Genomic DNA, 23,338 nt, shown 5'->3' on the forward strand with positions numbered 1-23,338 from the left:
AGCAATCCCATACTTAGGCATATACCCAAATGATCCACATCCATGCAAAAAAGATACCTGTTTACTATATTCATAGCAGCATTATTTGTAATTGCAAGAATCTAGAAGCAACCTAGATGCCCCTCAACAGAAGAATAGATAATGAGTATGTGGCACATTTACACAATGGATTACTACTCTGCCAGAAAGAAACAATGGAATATTGAACTTTGCAGGCAAGTGGATGGAACTTGAAGAAACCATCCTGAATGAGGTAACCCAGTAACAAAAAGAGGGACATGGTACATATTTACTTATATGGATTTTAGACATAGAGCAGAGGATCACTGGCTTATAATTTACAGTGCCAGTGATGAGACTAGGATACAAGATATTTCTAAGAGATTCATACATGATCTCTCATGGGGGGGCAAGATCTCCTGAGAATATTCAGAGTGGTGGGGAAGTGAGTGCAGAGGGGACTAGGAGAAAGAGAAGGGCAGGAGAGGAAAGCACATGAGACTAGAATGATTGAGTCAGGGAAGGAATAGATGGGAAAAACACACAGAGAGAGAAATACCATAAAAGAGGGAGCCATTATAGGATTCTATAAAAAATGATTATAGAGAAATGTACAGAGACCTACAAGTCTCATCCCATTTTACAATTTGTGCAACATTTGCTAGGCTACTATAAATGCCCTTCCCTGATAAGGAGATTGATGACTAACTTATGTACAATCATTTAGCCCTCATCTTGAAGCTGATAGAAATAGAAACAGATACACACAGTTAAACACTGTGCCATACTGGAATCCAGATGCAGAAAGGGAGGACAAAACCAGGCTATATAAACATATAGAGACAACTGACCTAAACAAGGAGGAGCTAATGGGTCCCAGACTGATAGCTAGGAATCCAGCATTTGTACAACCCAGACCCCCTAAACATGGGTCTCAGAAGGCCTGGCCAGACTAAGCGACCTCTGACTGTGGAACCAGGATGTATCATAATAGGACTTTTGGAGCATGTTCCCCATGGAGGGATACTCCTTGCACCTAGAGGCAAGAGGGAGGGCCTAGTTCCTACTCCAAATGATTGGACAGATTTAGATGACCCATTTAGGAACTCATCACCCTACATGTGCAGTGGGGAGAAGTTATTTGAGGGTGGTGGTTGGGCATGGGAGGGTAGAAGAAAGGGAGCAGGAAGGGATGGAGCAGGAACTGGGATTCATATGTAAAATAAGAAAAATAAATAAATATAATGAATAAATAAAAGAGAATTGGCACTTATTGTAGTCAATATAAATCATTTTTACTTTCAGGAATTATTCAAAAAGGGAATGAGTTTTATGCCAGCCACATGCATAAATGTAAAGCTGGAGTTTCATTGGTACCTTGTCAATTAATGTTGCTGTTTAAATGCAATATCAGTGCCTAAAATCATTTGATGATGAAAACATCCAAACATAAGTGGCTAGCAGACTACTTTAGAGCAAAGTCAATGGAAATGGATGGTCCTTAGGTCCATAATACTGGAAAAGACAAATGTCTAAAACCGATTAACAGAATGCCATTACAGGTCATTTTTTAATAGCTAAATACAATCTGTACATATCGCACAACTATTAAGTATGAGACAATTCACAATCACAATTGCAGCAGTTATTATTTGTATCTGTGCATTTGTTGGTAGTGTGCATCACCATGCCCAGCTTAGTTATAATAAATACCAAGAACCTGCAATACTCTCAAATAATCATTAACAAAAGCCAAACATATGTTATTCTTCCTGCTTCCCAGCCAATCTGTTGACTCTACAGATCAGATACAGAATATAGAATACAATAGATAGATCAATTCAAAATGTAAGCTTACCATTTATAAGTATCAAACACTAACACACTTCAAATTAAAGGGACTCTACTGTCAATAACTTTGCAATATAGATGAGAATTGACTTTAGCCAATGAATGCACTTAACATCCACTGTAAATATAGCTTAAATATATTTTATTGCTATCAAATTTTTCTTTTAGCTAGGCAATGGTGGTGCACAACTTTAATCCCAGTACAAAGGAGGTAGAGGCAGGTGCATCACTAAGGCCACCTTGGTCTACAGACATAATTCCAGGATTGCCATCAATACAGAAAGAAACCTTGCCTCAAACCCTTGCTCCAAAAAGGATGTTTCTCTGTGTGTAATTATTTTCCAATTGTAATCATAAAATCAATTTTAAACAAAAAGGAATTCAGTACAATACCCTGAGCTAGTAAAATGTTACATTTCACTTAACTGTTTTAAAATTTTACTTAGTTTTATGTACATAAGTGTTTCTCCTGACTCTGATATACCTGGACTTACAAGGTGCTCACTGTATGACACATAAATATGAAGATGTGCACATGTTATGTGTGTGTCCATGCACACACGAGTGTGAGTGGAGGTGTCTTAAGAGGACAGAAGAGGGTCTAAGTTAACCTGGAAGTAGAATGACAGGCAAATGTGAGCCATCTGACTTGCTCAGGACCAAACACAGCTCAGGTCTTCTCGAAGAGCAGCAAGTGCTGAGCTGAAATACTGAGCTCTCTATCTAACCCCCAAAACTCCTTCTCAAGACTTTGTGATTTTAAAACTAATTATATTCAGTGGGAAATGTACAAGTAAAGCACAAAATAAAAGATTAATTCTCAGTGCTTCCTATAGTCTGTCCTGTAATATGATTTCAATACTGGTAAAATTAATAAAATTCATAGAAAGTGATTATTTTAAAATACTGTTTATACCTTTATCTAATATAAAATGAATACTATATGTTACGGGACTTAAAAACTTACCCAATAGTCATGTGCCCTTTGTTCATGAGCAATAACCCTAAAAAACAGTTATTAAAATTATTCGTAAATAAAAAAAATTCATTACCACCACTAAAATTCATGGTCCAAACCATAATTCCCACTGCCTAGGCATCTCTGAAGCACTATAACCATTTTGAAAGCATGATTTCACATATACAGATGATTTTCTCTCCTGAAATTTTTAACAAACCTGAACATAAGTGTTTTTAATGCCAGCAAACTGCAGAAGATGATCAACTACTAGAGTTTCCAAGGAACAGATAACAATCCCAACATGGGACTGCAATGGTGACACATTGCTTTGCTATATAATACTCATTCCAATAGAAAGGGAAGTTGCAGAAGTTTTATATTTCAGTATCATTGGCTCTCTGTGTATATTTCAGTTTCACAAAACACATCAGGAGTGATAAAAGCTACAGTCCTGCATCAGTTCTATCCAGTCAGAATGCTCTAACTGCATATACAGCTGTCACTTGACACACACACCTGCCCTTGATAGGAGCAAATTGTTCTCTCCAATTCTTCTTCAAAATCCTTGGCACACCGTCTACATGGAACAAATAGTTACTCCACTGTGCTAACATATAATAAAGAATAACAGCACGTGGCTACAAGGATATTACTGAGTGTTCTTCCTTATTTAATTATAACCACAAGACTCCTCTTTTGAGAGATGCTGACAGGTATTAAAGACCATCTTCTCCTCCCTTAGGTCTAATGTCAATTAAACTATTTGAGTACTACTACTTGGATGTGCCTATCACAATGTCACAAAAATTTACACAGTATAGAAGGTCTCCAGCAGCCTGTTCAGGGGCTCATTTACAATCTTACCATGCCCCCATCCTAAGTGCAAAAGTCTCAGGCAAATGCAAGCATGCCTGATCATCTGTATTTCATTTTCAGGACTCAAAATCATGAAAGATTAACTCAGATTCTGTAAAATTAACAGATTCCCAGAAAAGGAAATCTTTTTTGTTTGCTTTGTTTTGTTTGTTTTGAACTTCAAGACAGGGTTTCTCTGTAGCCATAACAGTCCAAGAACTGGCTCTGTAGACCAGGCTGGACTTGAGCTGACAGAAATCTACCTGCCTCTGATACCAATGCCCAGCTCAGGAGAGGAACTCATAAGAGGTAAAAGTATAACTAACTTACTGTCTTTATGAAACAAAAAAGTAATTTGTCCTTTTAGACAAAGCCCAAACTTACTCTTCCTAAGGTTGATAGAAGTATCCTATGACTCAAGTTGCTGTGGTGAGCATCTAACAGACATTCTAGTGTTTCCTCAGGTCCACTGAGGACTGAACCAAAGACTAGCTAAGCATTTACTAAAATTCTAAGAGTGGCTTGTTCATTTCATGGCAAACTTGCTGTGTATATTCTTCACCAGCTGAAAAAATCTTCATGAATGAGCTTGAATTAACTGCTCATCATATCCTTCTTGAAGACAGGGTTTCATGCAGTCCAAGCTAGTTTCAAACTCACTATTTAGCCAATATTGGTCTTGATCTTGTGACCATTCTTTTCCACCTCCCAGTGCCAACACACACAACATCCATACCTATTTATAAACTTCTTCATGTTAACATAAAATATGCTTATACTTATATATCAAAATCCCCAACAAGAAAATTTTCCTTTTTATATTTTCTGAATATCAACAAAATTCCATGAAGTTCAAATACAAAGTAATGAAACAAAAATATGCCAATTCACTGAGTAGTGGTGTTAGGGCACACAAGCCTTTAGTCCTAGCACTTGGTAGGCAGAGGCAGGCAGATCTTTGAGTTCAAGCAAGTCTGCCTCCAGAAAGAGTTCCGGATGGGTCAGGGATACAGAGACCTTGTCTGAGATCAAACAAAACAATAAAGCCATTTTATTTTACTGCTTCCTGATGCCAAGCATCAAAATAAGAAAAAGGATGTCTTACCTATAGGTCTCTAGTTCCTTGTTCACATGGCTATTTCTCTTGTTCACTTTGAAAACTTCTTCCTCTTTCTCCAGTCTACAATTTTCCTCCACTGTTATTTTCCTTAAAAAAAAAAAAAAAAAAAAAAGAGTTTTTCATTCCTTTTAATGTATGTAATCAATATAATCAACTACAATCACAAATGGTGTATCACACAAAACAATTTTCATACACCACAGCAAAGGCCATGTGCAAAAAAAGAAAAAAGAAAAATAAATTGTGTGTCTCTGATATGAAATTTGGCACTGGGCCAAAGTGTGGTTCCAACAAACCCTCCACTTCTGTGGAACTTCCTGGTTCTGCTCTGAACCCACTGGAAACACCTTTCCCCTCAGGAACACCTTGATGCTAAACTGTCCTAATCTTTGAACCCCACCAACTGCCCTCTGCCAGGGGAGCAATCTCCAAGAGAACTTGGATTATCCAGGGTTGCAGACATCGAAATCCTGACCAACCTACATTCACCAGGACAGCAGGGTAAAGAGAGACAGAAACTCCAGCTTCACACACTGGAAAAAGCGATGGGAAGACAGCATTAGAAGAAAACACCCAACAATAGAAAGAACAGTACGATACAACCAGAATCTAGGGACTCCACACCAAAAAGAACTAAACATATCAAAACAGATGAAGAAGAGAATGACATTTAAAAAATTCTTAAAAATAACACAGTCCCGCAAAGATGCTATGAGAAAAAAAATATCTCTTAAAGAAATGGAAGAAATCCAGACTAAAGTGGTTTAATCAAGCCAGACCGCCTGAAACAGAGTACGAGGTGATCCTACATTCAAAAAAGATGGACAAAGCAGCCTTACAGACTACAGCCAGGATTTCTGAATCTTCTTTGAATCCCCCATGAGAGTGCCCGTTACCAGCAGGAAGTAGTCTGGAAAGAACAATGCCCAAATTCCCAAATATTTTCTATAAATGTTTGTTTTCATTTAAATGGACTTTGTTATATAAAATAAATTAAAAAAAAAGAAATGGAAGAAAAAAAAAACAAACACTAAATTGGAAGAAATAGAGAAAAAGGCCACAGAATATATGAATAAAATAAAAAAAATCTCTTAAAGAAAGTAAAGAAAGCAATGAAAAAACAATAAAACAGATGAAGGAAGCAATTCAAACTGTTCAAGACCTGAAAACTGATATAGAGACAATAAAGAAAACACTAATTGAGGGAAAGCTTAAAACAGAAAACCTGGGTAAATGATCAGGAACTGCAGACACAAGCATAACCAACAGAATATAAGAGTTTGAAGAGAGAATCTCAGGAGTTGAAGATAAACTACAGGAAATAGATTCATTGACCAAAGAAAATCTTAAATCCAACAAAACATAGTAGAAACGTGGGATACTGTGAAAAGGCCAAACCTAAGAATAATAGGCATAGAAGAAGGTGAAGAACCCCAGCTCAAAGGTGCAGAAAATATATGCAAAAAAAATCATTGAAGAAAACTTTCCCAATCTGAAGAGAACTTTTCCAATTTGAAGATTCAAAAATGTGCTTATGAAAATACAAGAAGCATACCCAAAACCAAATAGACAGGGCAAAAAGCAAAACAACAACAACAACAACAAAAACAAACTCCCATTGACTCATCATAATCAAAACATGTAACATTCAGAATAAATAAATAATATTAAGGACAAGAAGAACAAAGGCCAGGTAATTTATATTGGCAATCAAAATATCAATCAAAATATCAAAATTGCACCTGAATTCTACATGGTAACTATCAAGGCCAGAATGTCCTGGATAGCTGTTCTACAAGTACTAAGAGTTCACAGATACCCAACAAAACCATAACCAACAAAACTCTCAATCACTATAGATGGAGAAAACAAGATATTTAATGACAAAGCCAGATTTTCACAATACATATCCACAAATCCATCCCTGCAGAATGTTCTTGAAGGAAAACTCCAACCCAAGGACGTTAACTACAATAACAAACAACTAGCCAATAGATAATACTCCTTCACCAGAACCCAAAAATAAAAGCATAGGAAATATACACAACAATACCACTGCCAACAACAACAAAAAGGAATCTAAAACAAATAAGAATTAACAATTAATGAATGAATGCTCCTTACTTTCCACCAACATTAATGGTCTTAACTTGCATATAAAAAGACACAGTCTAATAGAATTGATCTGAAGACAGAATCTACCCTTTTGGTGTAACAAGAAACACATCTAAGCTTCAAAGACAGATACTAACCTAGAGAAAAAGGGTTGGGGAAAGAACTTCCAATTATTTGGGCCCAGGAAGCAAGAAGGTGCAGTTGTCTTAATATCTACCAAGTTAGACTTCAAACCAAAATCAAGCAAAAGAAGGCCATTTCATACCCATCATAAGAGAAGTCCATCAGTACAAAGTCTCAATTCTGAACATCTATGCTCCACATACAAAGGCACCCACATATATAAAAGAAACACTAATAAAACTTAAAGGTCACATAAACCTCACATATTAAAAAACTCTTTTTATGGGGCTTGTTACACAAGTCACACAAATGCACAAATAAGAAGGAGAACTAGAGACCAACATCACTCATGAACATTGATCCAAATATACTATATTAAATACTGGTAAATTGAATCCAAATTCACATCAGAGAACTCATCCAACATGAGAAAATAGGCTTCATCCCAGCCACGCAGGGATGTTTCAACATACAAAAATCTATCAATGAGCCCCACAACAAAAACAAACAGAGAAGGAATAACCACATTATAATCCCACTAAGATGCTGAAAAGGCATTTGAAAAAATTGAACACCCTTGGAGAGATCAGGGAAAACAAAAATATACCTAAATATAATAAAAGCAATATATAGTAAACCAACAGCCAACATCATACTGAAAGGAGAGAAGCTTAAGGCAATTCCTCTAAAATGAGGAACATGACAAGACTGCCCTCTCTCTACATATCTCTTCAATAATGTACTTGAAGTTCTAGCTAAAGCAATAAGAAAACAAAGGGAAAACAAAGGGATACAAATTTGAAAGGAAGAAATCAAAATGTCACTATTTGCAGATGATATGATAGTTTCCATTAAGTGGTCCAATATACTGTACCAGGGAACTCCTATGCCTGGAAAACACATTCAGCAAATTAGCAGGATACAAGATTAATTTAAAAAAAGAAAATTACAGACAATGATGTGGCAAAGGAAGAATTCACAGAAACATCTACTGGATCAAAGACCTCAACATAAATCCAGCCACACTTAGAAGAGAAAATTGGAGGTATTTTGAACAAATTGGTACAGGAGACAGCTTCCTGAACATAACACCAGTAGCACAGTCACTGAGATTGGAAATTCATAAATGGGACCTCCTCAAATTGAGAAGCTTCTGTAAGGCAAAGTACAAAGTCAGAAAGACCAAATCTCAGTGCACAGACTGGGAAAAGTTCTTCACCATCCCCAAATCTGACAGAAGGATGATCTCTACAATAGACAAATAACTCAAGAAACTAGTTACCAACACAACAAATGAAGAGAGAATTCTCAATAGAGGAATCCAAAATGGCTGAAAGAGACTTAAGAAAGTGCTTAACAGTCTTAGCCATCAGGGAAATGCAAATCAAAACAACTGAGTTACCATATTATTCTTGTCAGAATAACTAAACTTAGAAACACCAATGGCAGCTTATGGTGGAAAGAATGTAGGGAAAGGGTAACACTCCTTCACTGCTGGCAGGAGTGCAAATTTGTACAGCCATTTTGGAGATCAGTATTGTGGTTCCTCAGGAAAATCGAAATCAGTTTACCACAAGCCCTGGCAATTCCACCCTTGGGCATATACACATCCATGTAACAGAGACATCTGATCATCTGTGTTCATAGCAGCATTATTTGAAATTCCAGGAATCTGGAAGCAACCTAGAAGCCCCTCATCTGAAAATTGATAAAGATGTTGTACATTTACACAATGGAATACTACTCTGCTGAAAAAAAACAATGGAAACGTGAAATTTGTAGGTACATGGATGGAACTTGAAGAAACCATCCTGATTGAGGTAACCCACTCATAAAAAGAGGAAATGTTATGTACTCACTTATATATGGATTTGAGACATAGAGCAAAGGATCGCCAGCATATAATTCTCACCGTGAGAAAAACTAGTATACAAGGAGGAACCAAAGACAATAACACAAGGTCCCTCACAGAAGGGGAAAGGACAGGATATCCTGAGCATATTGGGAGTGGGTGGGGTCAGTGAGTGGAGTGTCAGTAGAAAGAGAAGGGGAGGAGCAGAGCACATGTGGGTCCAGGAAGATTAAATTGGGAGACTAATACATGAGAGAGAAAAAGAAAGATAATATAATAGAGGGAGCCATTATAAGTTTGAAGAGAAAATTGACTCTAGAGAAGTGTTCAGAGACCTACAAGGATAACACCAATTATCAATCTGAGCAATCGTAGAAAGGCTACCCTAAATTCCCTTCCCTGATAATGAGATAGATAACTAATTTATATGCCATCATTAAGCTCCCATCTAGTAGCTGATGGAAATATAAGCAGAAACCCACAGCTAAACACTGAGCTGAACTCTTGGAATCCAGTTGCAAAGAGGGATGAGTGATAAGAAAATTGGTCAAGTCCAGGCTACTGAAACCAACAGATACAGCTAACCCTAACAAGGGTGAGCTCATGGCCCCCATACTGATAGCTGGGAAACCAGCATTGTACTGAATCATATCTCTGAACTTGGACCTCAGTTAGAAGGCCTGGGGAGTCTAAGGGACCTCTGACAGATATACCAGGATGTGTCCGTGGTGCATAAAAGGACTTTGGGAGCACATTCCCTGTGGAGGAATACTCCTTTAGCCTAGAAGCAGGAGGGAAGTTCTAGATACTACTCCAAATGATTTGACAGATTTTGATGTCCCCTCTTGGATGTCACCCTCCCTATAGAGTTGGAGGGGATGGGAGGTGAAGGTGAGAGCGGGCTATTAGGGAAGGAGGGTGTGGGAACTAGGATCAAGTTTTATTATAGTAAGTCATTATGTTTGTTAGTAAGAGGGCCAATAATTATAACTATGACTTGTATTGTTTTGTTTGCTTTTTATGACAGTGTCTCAAAACGTAGACCTGAAAATCACACTGTAAACCAGATTGGCCTTTAATTCACATAGATCCACCTGTCTTTGCTTCTTGAGTGCTTGAAGTAAAGGTGTGTAGACCCAATATTATTAATTGGTAGTCAAAAATATTAAGAGACTGAGCCGAATCCCCACAGAGGGATATCTCTTAGCCTAGACACATAGGGGAGGACCTAGGACTTGTCCCAAATGACGTGACAGACTTTGATGATCCACCATTGAAGGCCTCACCCTTTCTATGTAGCAAAAGAAGGATGTGATGGGGTCTTGGAAAGATGGGAGGGAGAGGGAACTGGGATTGATATCTAAAATAATATTGTTTCTAATTTAAACTTTTAAAAAGGAAAAATGTAACAAGAGAATAAATAATCACAGCACCAGCACTAATCCTGCACTCCTTTTTTCTTTTACTAAGGAGTAACAGGTAACTCATTGAACAGTTACTGTGTGCCAGAACTGTTACTAGACTTTTCCGTGGGGAATTAAACTAGTCAACAGCCATACAAAATTATTATTTCCATTTCATAAAAATGAAAACAATGTACAGAGAAAGCAATCATATACCCTGTAAAAATAAGTCTCTGAGAAATGAAGCAACATGGCATTTCATCACTGTGTGGACATCAGAGTATACTTAAACAAACAAAGAATCAATGGGTGGCATTGTCTTATTTGTGGTTCATTTTGTACCAACATGTTATTATATGACACATGATTGTCACCGGAAGCAGGCTTTGGAACATATGGCTTCTTCCTGCTTCTAGTTTTATCCGTCTTCTTCAACTTTAAGGGGGTTACAATCTCTCCTCTTCCTGCTCTAAGAACATGCTCCCATGCTCCCCTCACTATCATGGGCTCTCCCTTTGGAACTGTGCACCAAAACAAGTTCTCCCATCTACTAGTTGCCTTGACCTGAATAGTTTGGTATTTAGGGGTTTTTGTTTGTTTGTTTGTTTTCTTTCTGCCATTGTATTTTATCACAGCAACAGAAAAGTAACTAATACAGCCTAAATGTTGAAATTTAATCTCTACTGATAGAACTTCAAAGAGAAATCACATATATAAAGCAGTATACTAAACTCCTAGATTCAAATATTTCACTTCTTCCCAATATTAAACTTAAAGAGCTGAAGATAATGTATCAGTCATGAAAAAAAAAAAAAACAAGAAAACAACATGAATGTAAAAAGGCAATGTATAAAATAAGTTAACCAAAATTATAGCCTATAGAGGCAGGATCTTATTCTGATATTTATACAGTTTTACAAAGTTTCTATGTCCTACCCTGAAGAACAGCTTGTGGCATAATTCAGCTTGAGCTGTGAGTTGATTCAGAGCAGAATATATAATATAATACTATTAATAATAGACATAATCATTGGGCTTTTTGTCAACTTCTCACAAACTACAGAAACTTGGCAAAAGAGAATCTCAAATGAGAAAATAACTTCCCAGGACATGCTTGTGGCAAGCCTATGGGCACGTTCTCCATGACTAATTGATGTAGGAGAGACTCCAACCAATGCAAGTGGTGCCACCCCTGAGTTATATAAGGATGCTGATCAATCCATGGAAAGTAAGGCAGTAAACAGTCCTCCTGTATGGCCTCAATTTCAGTTGTGCCTAGACTTTTCATTATGACCAGTGTGATCAGGACAGCAACAGAAAGTAATACATGAAATCACAGTGTGAACACATACAAACAGAACACAATGCATATTTTCACCACTGCTTTAAAAATGGACAGAAAATGTGTTGCACCTTTGAATTTTTAAGCATTACACATTAACTTCATTAACTCATTAACCATTAACTGGCAAATTAGCAAATAATGGGGTCACTGGTTCCTGGGGTAATATAGGAATACTTCTCTGTTGATCTCTTTTCATGAAACATATCATGTAAAGAATACACAACTTTGAACCCTGTGTAAGTATTTTATTTAAAACTCGCCATGGGACTGGAGAGATGGCTCACACCTAAGAGTGCACAAACTGCTCTGGCAGAGGACACAAGTTCAGTAATCAGTACCCACATGGCAGCTCACAAGCATTTGTTACTCAGTTTCAAGGGATCCAACGCCTTCTTCAGGCCTTAGAGAGCACCAGGCACAGGCATTGTGCACAGATATACATACAGGAACTCTCACATACACATAAAATGAAAATAAATCTCCATGGGCAGGAGCAATAGTTCAGCCATTAAGAAGAGTACATCCAGCTCTTGCAGAGGACCTGAGCTCAATTCCCAAGACCCATATCCAGTGACTCATAACTGCATGTTATCTACAGTTCCAGGGAGAGCCAACATTTCTGACTTCTACATGCACCAACACTTATGTTTACAGGTGCACACAAATTATACATAATTTAAAAGAGCAAATCACTGTTTTGTTTCTTTGTTTTGCTTTGTTTGGTAAGATGGGGTTTCTCTATGTAGCTTTGTAGACCAGGCTGGCCTCGAACTCACAGAGATTCAGCAGCCTCTGCCTCCTGAGTGCTGGGGTTAAATGTGTGCACCATCCATTCCCAGCAAATACATCATTTTTTAAAACTAAATAAAATCTACAATGGTGGAAAACACCTGTGCCAAGCACTTGGGAAGTGACAGCAGAAAGATCAGGAGTTAAGAGACACAGCTGACTGTAATCAGGGTCAAGCCAGCATGGACTACATGAAACAGTCTCAAACAAAATAATACACATCTTAGTTAACATAAGTTGTAGATTTCCTAAAGTAAATTCCCAACCAACAGCACTGTAAGTTAAGACAAAACAAAGTTAATCTTATACATGGCATTTTCTCCACAAAGTATATTATGGCCTTCTTACCATCAAGAACACATGACAGCACTCAAGCACATGCTTGGTTTCTATGTGAACAGGTACCTCACCAAATAAACATCACCAAATAAACAATTCTATAAAGATGAGGTAGTCAGATAAGACAAATGTTTACAGAATGAGAACTGAAAGAAGTTGCTGTGTTAGCCCTCAACCAGGAGTTCTCACACTGGGCATCTCAGAATCTTCATCATTCTCAGTTTACCCATGAAAGGCCAGCAAATCTCTGGGGTAAAAACAGGCTTTAAGGTTACAAACAAATTTAACAATGGACTTTACATCACATATACATAAATACATGCATACTTAAGGTATGAAGGAATAGGACAGACAAGGGACTTCCAAAGGGCAATAAAAGTCAAAGTGTGCTTGGTTTTTATAATGAAAACTCTAAACTATAATTCTTATTAGGAAATAAGCAATTGCAAGATTGTTATCTCAAGGGTCTTTTCTCTGCTTCTGGGCATGTCAGGGCAATGTCTCATATTACCATCAATATTTAAATACACTGAGCACATTTTTATTTATTTCTTTTCATTTTACATATTAATCCCTGTTCTCCCTCCCTGTTTCCCTCCCTTCATACTCTCAAGCCCCCACCACCACACTCCTCTCCCACCGCACTCCACATGTAGGGTGATGTCTTCCAGAAGGGGTCATCTAAATCTGTCACATCATTTGGAGTAGGGACTAGGCCTTCTCTCCTATCTCTAGGTTAAGGGAGTATCCCTCCATTGGGGATGTGCACCCAAAGTCCTTTTGTGCACCAGGTACATATCCTGTTTCCACTGTCAGAGGTCCCTTAGATATCCCAGGCATTCTGGCAGAAACCCATGTTTAGGGAGTCTGAGTCAGTCCAATGCTGGAATCCCAGCTCTCAGTCTGGGGGCCCAGTAGCTCCTCCTTTTTCAGGTCAGCTGTCTCAATGTGTATTTGTAGCCTGGTCTTGTCCTCTCTCTCTGCAAATGCATTCCTGTTTTGCTCAATGGTTACTTGTGGGTGTCTGCTTCTGTTTCCATCTGCTGCTAGATGAGAGCTCTATGATGGTGGATAAGAAAGTCCTCAATCAGGGAAGGGCATTTATGGTAGCCCTTCCACTGTTGCTCAAATTGTTACTTGCAGTGAGTCTTGAAGGTCTCTGGACCTTTCTCTAGGTTCATTTTTCTCTTCAAACATATAATTGCTCCCTCTATTATGTTCCCCCCACCTCTCTCTCTCTCTCTCTCTCTCTCTCTCTCTCTCTCTCTCTCTTCTCATCTATTCCTCCCGTTGACTCAATCTTCCTAGGCTCACATGCTTTCCTCTCCTCCCCTTCTCTTCCTCCTAGCTCCCTCTCCACTCACTGCCCCACTACTCCCCATATGCTCAGGAGATCTTGTCCCTTTCCCTTCTGTGAGGGAACTAATATGTATCTCTTAGAATCCTCCTTGCATCTTAATTTCTTTGGCAGTGTTAATTACAGGCTGGTGATACTTTGCTCTGTCTAAAATACATATATGATTGAGTACATACAATTTTATTCCTTTTGTGACTGGGTTACCTCATTCAGGATGGTTTCTACAAGGTCCATTCACTTGACTGCAAATTTCAAGATTCTAATATTTTCTTTTCAGGCAGAGTAGTATTCCATTGTGTAAATGTGCCACATCTTCTTTATCCATTCTTCAGTTGAAGGGCATCTTGGTTGCTTCCAGATTCTTGCTATTACAAACCATGCTGCCATGAACATAGTAGAACAGAAGTCTTTGTTGCATGGATGTGGATCATTTGGGTATATGCCTAAGATGGCGATTGACGGGGCCTGTGGTAGACTGATTCCCATTTTCCTGAGGAACCGCCTTAATGATCTCCAAAATAACTGTACAACTTTGCACTCTCAACAACAGTGGAGGAGTGCTCCCCTTTCTGCACATCCTGTCCAGCATAAGTTGTTCTTGGTGTTTCTAATTTTACCCAATCTGGCAGCAGTAAGATGGTATCTCGTAGTTCCTTTGATTTGCATTTTCCTGATAGCTAAGGATTGTGAGTACTTTCTTTAGGGCCCTCCAGCCTTTTGAATTTCCTCTATTGAGAGTTCTCTATTAAGTTCTGGATCCCATTTTTAATAGGGTTATTTGGTGTTTTGTTGACTAGTTTCTTGAGTTCTTTGTATATTTTGGAGATCAGCCCTCTGTCAGATATAGGATTGGTGAAGATATTTTCCCAGTCTGTGGGCTGCCGTTTGGTCTTGTCAACTGTGTCCTTTGCCTTATAGAAGCTTCTCAGTTTGGGGAGGTCCCATTTATTAATTGTACATCTCAGTGTCTGTGCTACTAGAGTTATGTTCAGGAAGCAGTCTTCTGTACCAGTTTGTCCAAAGGTAATTCCCACTTTCTCTTCTATGAGGTTCTATGAGTTTCAGTGTGGATGGATTTATGTTGAGGTCTTTGATCCATTTGGACTTGAGTTTTGTGCATGGCGATAGACATGGGTCTATCTACAGTCTTCTACATACCCTTATCCAATTGTCCCAGCACCAGTTGTTGAAGATGCTGTCCTTGCCCCATTGTATAATTTTAGCTGTTTTGTCCTAAATCAGATTTAATTTCATTGGTGACCTTGTCTATTTTTCTGCCAATACCAGGCTGTTTTCAGGACTATAGGTCTGTTGTAGAGCTTAAAGTTGAGGACGGTGATGCCTCCTCGAGTTTCTTTATTGTACAGGATTGTTTGGCTATCCTGTTTTTTTTTTTTTCTTTTTCTGTATAAAGTTGATTATTATCCTTTCAAGGTCATTGAAGAATTGATTGAGCACAAATATTGATTGGAAACCCACTATTTTCCTTTCAGTTTTGGCACTGGGAATATAAATAAAAGTACCATACATCTTACAGGGTTTAAATTAATGAGAAGAGGAGCACATGATGTTTAGAGAACAAAACAATATGCGATGAGAAATAACGGGGCAAAATAAGAGATATTGGTTCAGTTAGGGTACCAAGAAATCATTCTTTAAGATGACAGTGGCACCCACATCTGAATGAAACAAAGATTCGAAAATGCAAGCACATAGAACACCACATAGTGAAAAAAATAAGAAGAAAAGAAAAAGCTTGAAAGATGAAAGACCTTACCATACAGATGTGCTGGGCACACCAAAAGTGAAGAAAGCCAATGGCAATAGATAGCAACAAAGAAAAGAGACATAGTATAGTCTATAGCTTCTCACAAGGTGGGTACGGTAAACTTGGCTCTGAGAATCTTGTTTTAAGTCTGTTTAAAAGCATTTGGGGTGGGGGTCCAGGAAAGACTGTGACAGTATGCACAATTTATGTTTTAGGAGTTATTCTGATTTTACGGAGAAAAGACAGTGTAGGAAGTTGAGGTATAAGATATTCATAGGGCTACTGTAATGAACCAACTACTGCTAATGATGGCTTTAACCAGAGTATTTGTAGATGATAAAAAGCCATCAGATTAAAGGTTAAGAAATTTGACAGAATTTGATGATAAGACAAACAAATATGGGACACAAAAGGGGCACTGAAGGTTGACTAGCAGCTGCCCTGTTCACAAAGACAATGATACTGCCATTTAGTAACTACAACAAGGAATATTAAGCAAGACTAACATGCGCAGAAGAAAGCAGTCAGTTTTATATACACCAGGAAGTTCCATCCAAAGACACTACTCAGATTCCTGGACCCTGTATGTCAGCATGAGTTTAAGGCAATAATCTGATAAATGTTACTAGATACTGAGAAAGGTAGCTTGGGAATTCCAACATATTTACATTTTGTTCATGAAGAAAAACGTTCAAGACAAAATAACATTCTTAAATGTGAATGATGTAGCCAGGTAATGTAGGGCACTCCTTTAAAACTAGCAGTCAGGAAGCAAAGGCAGGTGGATGTCTCTTAGTTCAAGACCAGCCTGGTCTACAGAGTGAGTTCCAGGATAGGCTGCAAAGCTACACAGACAAATCCTGTCTTGAAAACACAAACACCAAATTAAAAAAAAAAAAAGAAACAACATGAATGATTCTATGTAATTGATAACATCCAATAATCAATGTGTAAAGCCTCTAATACATAACATGCATTTAAAGACATTTCACTGGAGTTACCAAACACCTCTCACCTGTGAAGCATCCTTTCATTGTCTTGGTACAGCTCCCTCATCACTGTGATTTTCCTTTGAAGCTTCTGTTTCTCGATTTCAAGTTGTGTATTACCTGACTGCAGAGACACTTGTTCAGACTTGAGACTTCGCATATGCTCTAGACAAAGTTACAAAATCATAAAGAAACAAAATTAAAGGAATTTCATAAAATTAAAAACATATTAAAATCATATTAAAGATACACAAAATTCGCCAGATCACTGTGACTTCAAAACCCACCTACTTTATAAAGATACACAGAGAAGCCTGTCTTGAAAACAAAAATCCGTAGTCACATGCCTAGGGTTTTTTAATGTATATGGAATCACTCAGACAATATACAATTAAAAATATGTCTTAAATTTTTAGTGGCTAGAGAGGTTAAGGGGAGTGTTTGTTTTTCCAAAGATCCTGAGTTCAGATCTCAGCAACTACATGGTGGCTCACACAATCTGTAATGGTGTCTGGTGCCCTCATCTGGCTTGCAGGTGTGCATCCAGTCAGAACACTGTATACATAATAAATAAATAAATCTTAAAAAAAAAAAGATAATTGACAATATTGGACATGCCCAGGGACATACAGCTATAGACAATTACTATAGGCAACAGTTCAGTTACTAGTACCATAATAAATCAGCTTTTTTTTTCAGTCAAAATTGTTCATGTGCTGTCATTCAAACTAGCTGATAATAAGTGCTCATTTCCACTTTCCTGAGAGACCAAGTCTCAAACAAAATGAATACTGGAAAGAATAATGACTTTTCCATTATTGCAACTGGTATACTACTGAATCACCCACAAAATTGGGGAGATAGCTCAGTCAGTTAGGTACTGGCTAAACAAACATGAGGACCAAAGTTTGGGTCATGAGCACCCATATAAGACCTGTCTGAGTGCTGGAAAGGGAAAAAACAAGATCCCTAGGGCTCACTGAGCAGCACAATCCAGGTTTAATGAGAGCTTTCTCAATGAATAAGGGGGAAAGCTATTGAAGGAAAGCCTGAATATCTACTTTTGTCCTCTATATACATATGAATACAGACACACACAAAATGGATTATCAATTATAAGTGATTGTGAATTCTGTATGAACTAGCATACCATTATTTTTACATATCTCACTTTTCTTTCAATATGATTACTACAACTCTACACAGCTCTAATATTGAAATGAGATCCTCAACTCTGACCTGCTCTAAGGTATCATTCCCAAAACATATGTGAACCAGTCGAATACAAGAAAAAATGCACTATACTTCAAAAGGGCAGTTTCAAAATCATAACAAGGAAAAGTTTAGTAACTATATGTAATGGGATGTTATTATTCTAAAATGCAAGCTAAATAAACATATGGACCAAAAGAAAAATTTGTGTCAATACAGTAATAGCAAAGTGAACATGTACAGGAAATCATGCATAGGTGACGTCTGCAAAAATTGTAATGCTATACCAGAAAAAAATCCCCATCCATGCTGTCTGCCAAATCTAACAAGTCACTTATCAAGAAATCAATGATCAATATAAGCTGTAATATAATTGAATCATACTAATGCAAAGAAGTCTTACAAAACAACACAAATTATTTTACCATTGTACACTCAAGCTCTTTTTTCTAGTGTCTTACTTTATCTCATTTTAAAACTTTTAAAACTAAGTGTTTGGGAGACGTGGAAGGCAGGGGCGGGCTCAGAGGGAAGGGGTCTGGGAAAAAGTATAGCTCAATTAAAAAAAAATGTGTGTGTGTGTGTGTGTGTGTGTGTGTGTGTGTTCACCTGAGCCTGCATGCCTGGGTGGGCAAAGGTCAGAAGACAACTAGCAGGGGTCTGTTCTCTCCTTCCACTGGAGACTGAATTCAGACCATCAGGCTCAGAAGAAGGGGCTTTTATGCACTGAACCCACACACTATAATAGGGCACTGTACAGGCCAGGTGCAGTAATTTTAAGCCTATATAAAGCAGATGTGTTAGAAGCTGAGGTAGAAATGTGAAGACTTCAAGAAGCCTGGGGTTACATAGTAACATGCATTTAAAGAAAGAACACTATAAATTATTACCAAAAAGGCCAGAAACTATGGGAGATGAGAGATGGTTAGAGAAAAATGCCCTCATATGGTAAAAATTAATTATTGAAAAATTTTATGACGCATTAAGGAAAGAAAGTTGGGGCTGGAGACATGGCTCAACAGTTAAGAGCAATGAATGCTCTTCCAGAGAACATTGGCTCAATTCTGATCACCCACAGGGCAGCTCAAAACTGTCTGTAACTCCAGGGGATCTGACACTTTCACACAGACATATATGTGAGCAAAATCCCAATAAAGTAAATAAATAAAATACATTAAATAATTTTAAAAACACCATGGAAAAAGAAAAGGTAGATTTGGAGGAACGCTCTACACACACAAGAGTTTCCAGTATTACATGGTGGGGTGAGGGGATTAAGACTGGCCAAGAGAAGGAGTAAACAATGGAATAACTTGTGAACTAATTGCTTGCTACACTGGTACTTCCTACTAAGATACATGTATGTTAATGTATGCCTCGATAAAGCTGCCTTGAGAACAGAGTGCATATTCCTCTCTGTATCTTCCATGCTGTTAATACCATTCTTCTCAGATAGCAGCATTTTTTAAAATTAGATTAGTGTTTTTTCAGGTCTAATAACAATAAAATTACTATAATCAATGAGTAGAGCAATTTAATCCAATGGTTCAATCACTTTTAAGCATTTTGCTCATTAAAAGAATTAAAGGCCTTTGAGACCCTTTTGGTCTTTTTCACATCAGATCTCAACCCTGGTCTTGAAGGTTATAAAGAAGATAAAGTACACTGAAGCTGGCCTCCCAATGATGAAGTCTGATAAAGAGCATAGGTCCATGATGGGAGATGTCATTCTGTATATGTTTCTCATACTGCTTAATAAATAAAGCACCGTTGGCCAATAGGAAAGGAAGATAGGAGGGACTAGGAGACAAGGAGGAACAGGAAATAGTAAGGAGAGTCAGGATGGAGGTCAAGATGGAGAGTCTGAAGAAAGCAGTATGCCGCCAGCTCCCCGGTAAGAGAAATACATAGATCAGCAGAAATGGGTTAATAATTATGGCAGAGCTAGCCGATAAGAAACAAGTAACAGGGCCAACAGCATTGTATCAAATACAGAGTCTCTGTGTGTTAATTGGTGCTGGCGCGGCAGCAGGACAAGAGCTGGTGGCAACAGGCGGAAAATCCCGTACTCCTTACAGGTCCAGATTCAAATGGTTCTGGCTATCATTTGGAATACATAATAAGTTAAGAAATAAAAGGAAGAAATGTGAAGTTCTGGGCAGCCGTGGCAATGGTTGACTACGTATTGACGTTTCTTGTATTCATTGAGAGGATTATTTTGTTGTTGTTAATTTCTGGTATGTTTATATTCAGCAGTGTAATCAGTGAAGGGGTCTTGCCTGTGATCATAGGTGTAGAGTTAGAAACAGGCAGGAAAAGCATCAGGCAGGTAGAAATGAAGCTCCACAAGCAGAAGCTTTTGTCTTACGTTGCATCATTTATGCAAGTGTAACAGGAACAATAAAGCCTGTTTTGAAAAGAAAATATAGATGAGGAGAAATAAAAAAAAAAAAAAAAGATGCCTGTGGTCCCATTCTGAGTTAACCAGCACAGACATTTGAATATGTCCATCCATTCTCTTCAGATATAAACATGAATTTATTTCATTAACAAAGCGAGATGTGATATACCTTTTATAGCACAAACACAACTGGCAAAAACTATTTTTCAATGTGAACAAAATCATCAAACTTTTTTAATACTTTCCCTAAAAAGTATTTATTTTACAGGTCTAAATTCACTCCTGTGTATGCTAATAAATTATATGAATATATTAAAGTAGTAGACATTACAAGCTTAAGTCCTGAAGATCATTTTCTCAATTTTAAAAAATGTAAGGAAAAATTTAAATTTAAAACTTTTTAACATCTAAATCTCTATCCACCATTGTACTCCTTGTGGTGGATTGAGTGAAAATGTCACCCTAGGCTCAGAGGATGTGACACTATTAGGAAGTATTGCTTTGTAGGAGGAAGTTGTCACTGAGGGTGAGCTTTGAGGTTTCAGATGCTCAAGACTGACCCAGTGGCACTCTTCCTTCCTGCTGCCTGCAGATGTAGATATAGAACTCCTGGCTCTTTCCCCAGCACCATGTCTGCCTGTGTGATCTTCTGCAGTGCAATTACTATGGAATACTACTTTATGGTATACTTATCATTTGCAGGCCCTAGAACTCTGAACTATAAGCCAGATCCAATGAATGTCTTCCTTATAAGAGTTGCCATGGCCAAGGTGTCTCTACATAGCAATAGAAACCCTAAAAAAGATGCACCATACTCCACATTCTTACATGCTTTTAATAATTTACATAAATATAAGAGAAAATGGAGTACGTTTACCACTGACTGTAAAACTCAGAAGTAATTCATTCTCTTTAAGGAGACATGCTTGTCAAGAACCCTTACCTGTAAGATCATCATTTGTTGCATCTATTTCAGATAACTGAGTATAAATTTGGTTTCTGTCTCCTTCTAGGATTTTTAACAAAGCACTTAACTTTAAAGAAGGAAAAGGAGAAGAAAAGCAATTATCAATTACACACACACACACACAAAAAAAAAACCCCACACATCCCCAATATACCCCATACTACTGTTCTGCAGTTATTTTCCCTGTTATGATGTTATCATGGACAACATAAAGACATCAGTGCAGCTGCTAAAGCAGCCTTCACCCTATACAATCAGGACTTTTTACACAGATTAACTAAGAACAGACAGAGGGAATAAACCAGAAGAAAACATAGCTATTATTTATTTCTCAAAAGAGTATGTGGTACCATTGGAACCAGAAGAAAAGAATGAATAAGGTGAATGATGCAACAAAACAATAATATTTCTGAAGATATCTTTAATGGAAGGAATGAGTGTACAATTTGAACATTTCTAAATACTCTAATTATAAGAATTTTTAAAGTTGATATAAAAAAAGAAATTGATAAGGAAATCCTAGGGGCTGGAGAGATAGTGCAGTGGCTGCTCTTCCAGTGGACCCGGATTTAAGTCTCTACACCCACATGGCAGCTCACGAGTGTCTGTACCTCCAGTTCCAGGGAATCTCAAACTCTCATAAAGGCAAGCATGCTGGCAAACCACCAATGCACAGAAAATTAATACATCAAGAGAAAAAGAAAATTCTAATCATTTGTCACATAATCTTATACAAAAAAATAAAAGCAATCTTTAAATTAGTTACATAAGGACACACAGATTTCATCTCTGCTGTAGGTCCTGCTCCTTCTCATCTAGATTTTTACATACTAATACAAACCTCAGTAGCATATATTAGCTTCCTCAAAGCTCCCTTAGGCTGATTACCTACAGTGAAAAATAAAACCATACTTAGTGAACACATCCAGATTAATGCATTAGTTCTTCATCTAGTCTTGCAACCCCTCTTCCGGCCAAAATTAAACAATTTGAGGCTGAGCTTACTTGCTCTTGACTCTAATTCCAACATTTCACAGCTAAGACAAGAGGATTGTCTCAGTAAAAAGAGTAATTAAAATAAAAACAATAATTTACATAAGGTAGAGTGACCTACACTCAGGAAGATAGACAGTGCACTACAGAGACCCAACAAGAACTGAATATTTACATAAACAGTGTCCATGGACTTAACTATGCTTAGATTCTTATGGCATTACAGCATCCAGGTTAATTAGTCAATAGTGGCTTCAACACTAAAATTATTAATGAACCATGGCTCCAAGTTAAGTACTATTAAACATAAATAGAATTTATGTTTCTTCTATTATAAAATAAAAATGAAAAATACAAATATACCTTACTATAGTTCCCCTTTTGTTATGGAACTTAAGAGCTGTGTTGTTATAATGAAGAAATATAGGCTATAGAGAAGAACAAAAGAGAAGAAGTCTACAACTCTGAAGAGGTAAAGAAAGAGTTACACAAAACACTAGTTAAATAAGGTGGAAAGAGTGCGTGGTACTTCATGAAGATAGACAAAATGTGCCAAGTCTAAGTATATGAGGAGCTCGATACACATGTGGAATGAAGAGGAAACAAGGAGCCGGTCGCCACAAGTCAGTGCACGTTATTCTCTAAGTCATTGTTCACTTCTACATCCAGATCACCATCATCAGTTACATCTTCCCCAAGCACAGATTTCCAGTCTTTCATCCTTAGCAGGCTCTCCATCAGAGACTGGATATTGAGTAAAAACAGAAAACAAAAAGAGAAGGTAATGACTCATGATAATAGCTTTACAATTTAGAAGTTAATTCATCTGAAATTCAATCCTGAGCCAATGAGATGGCTCGGCAGGTAAAAGCATCTGCCACTTAGACTGATAATCTGA

General features: G+C 37.6%; 1 protein-coding gene across 1 annotated transcript in view; it reads right to left on the minus strand.

Moving 5' to 3' along the window:
- The window catches only part of LOC127218551 (melanoma inhibitory activity protein 2-like), a 64,783-nt gene that overhangs the window by 14,261 nt on the left and 27,184 nt on the right, over positions 1–23,338 (minus strand). The window contains 8 exon segments of the mRNA XM_051179564.1: positions 2,819–2,855; positions 3,327–3,389; positions 4,773–4,874; positions 16,894–17,032; positions 21,424–21,514; positions 22,289–22,335; positions 22,562–22,583; positions 23,074–23,184. Of these exon segments, the coding sequence (XP_051035521.1) occupies positions 2,819–2,855; positions 3,327–3,389; positions 4,773–4,874; positions 16,894–17,032; positions 21,424–21,514; positions 22,289–22,335; positions 22,562–22,583; positions 23,074–23,184 (612 nt within the window).

The sequence above is a fragment of the Phodopus roborovskii genome, unplaced genomic scaffold (assembly GCF_943737965.1).
Source record: "Phodopus roborovskii unplaced genomic scaffold, PHOROB, whole genome shotgun sequence".
Lineage (NCBI taxonomy): Eukaryota > Metazoa > Chordata > Mammalia > Rodentia > Cricetidae > Phodopus > Phodopus roborovskii.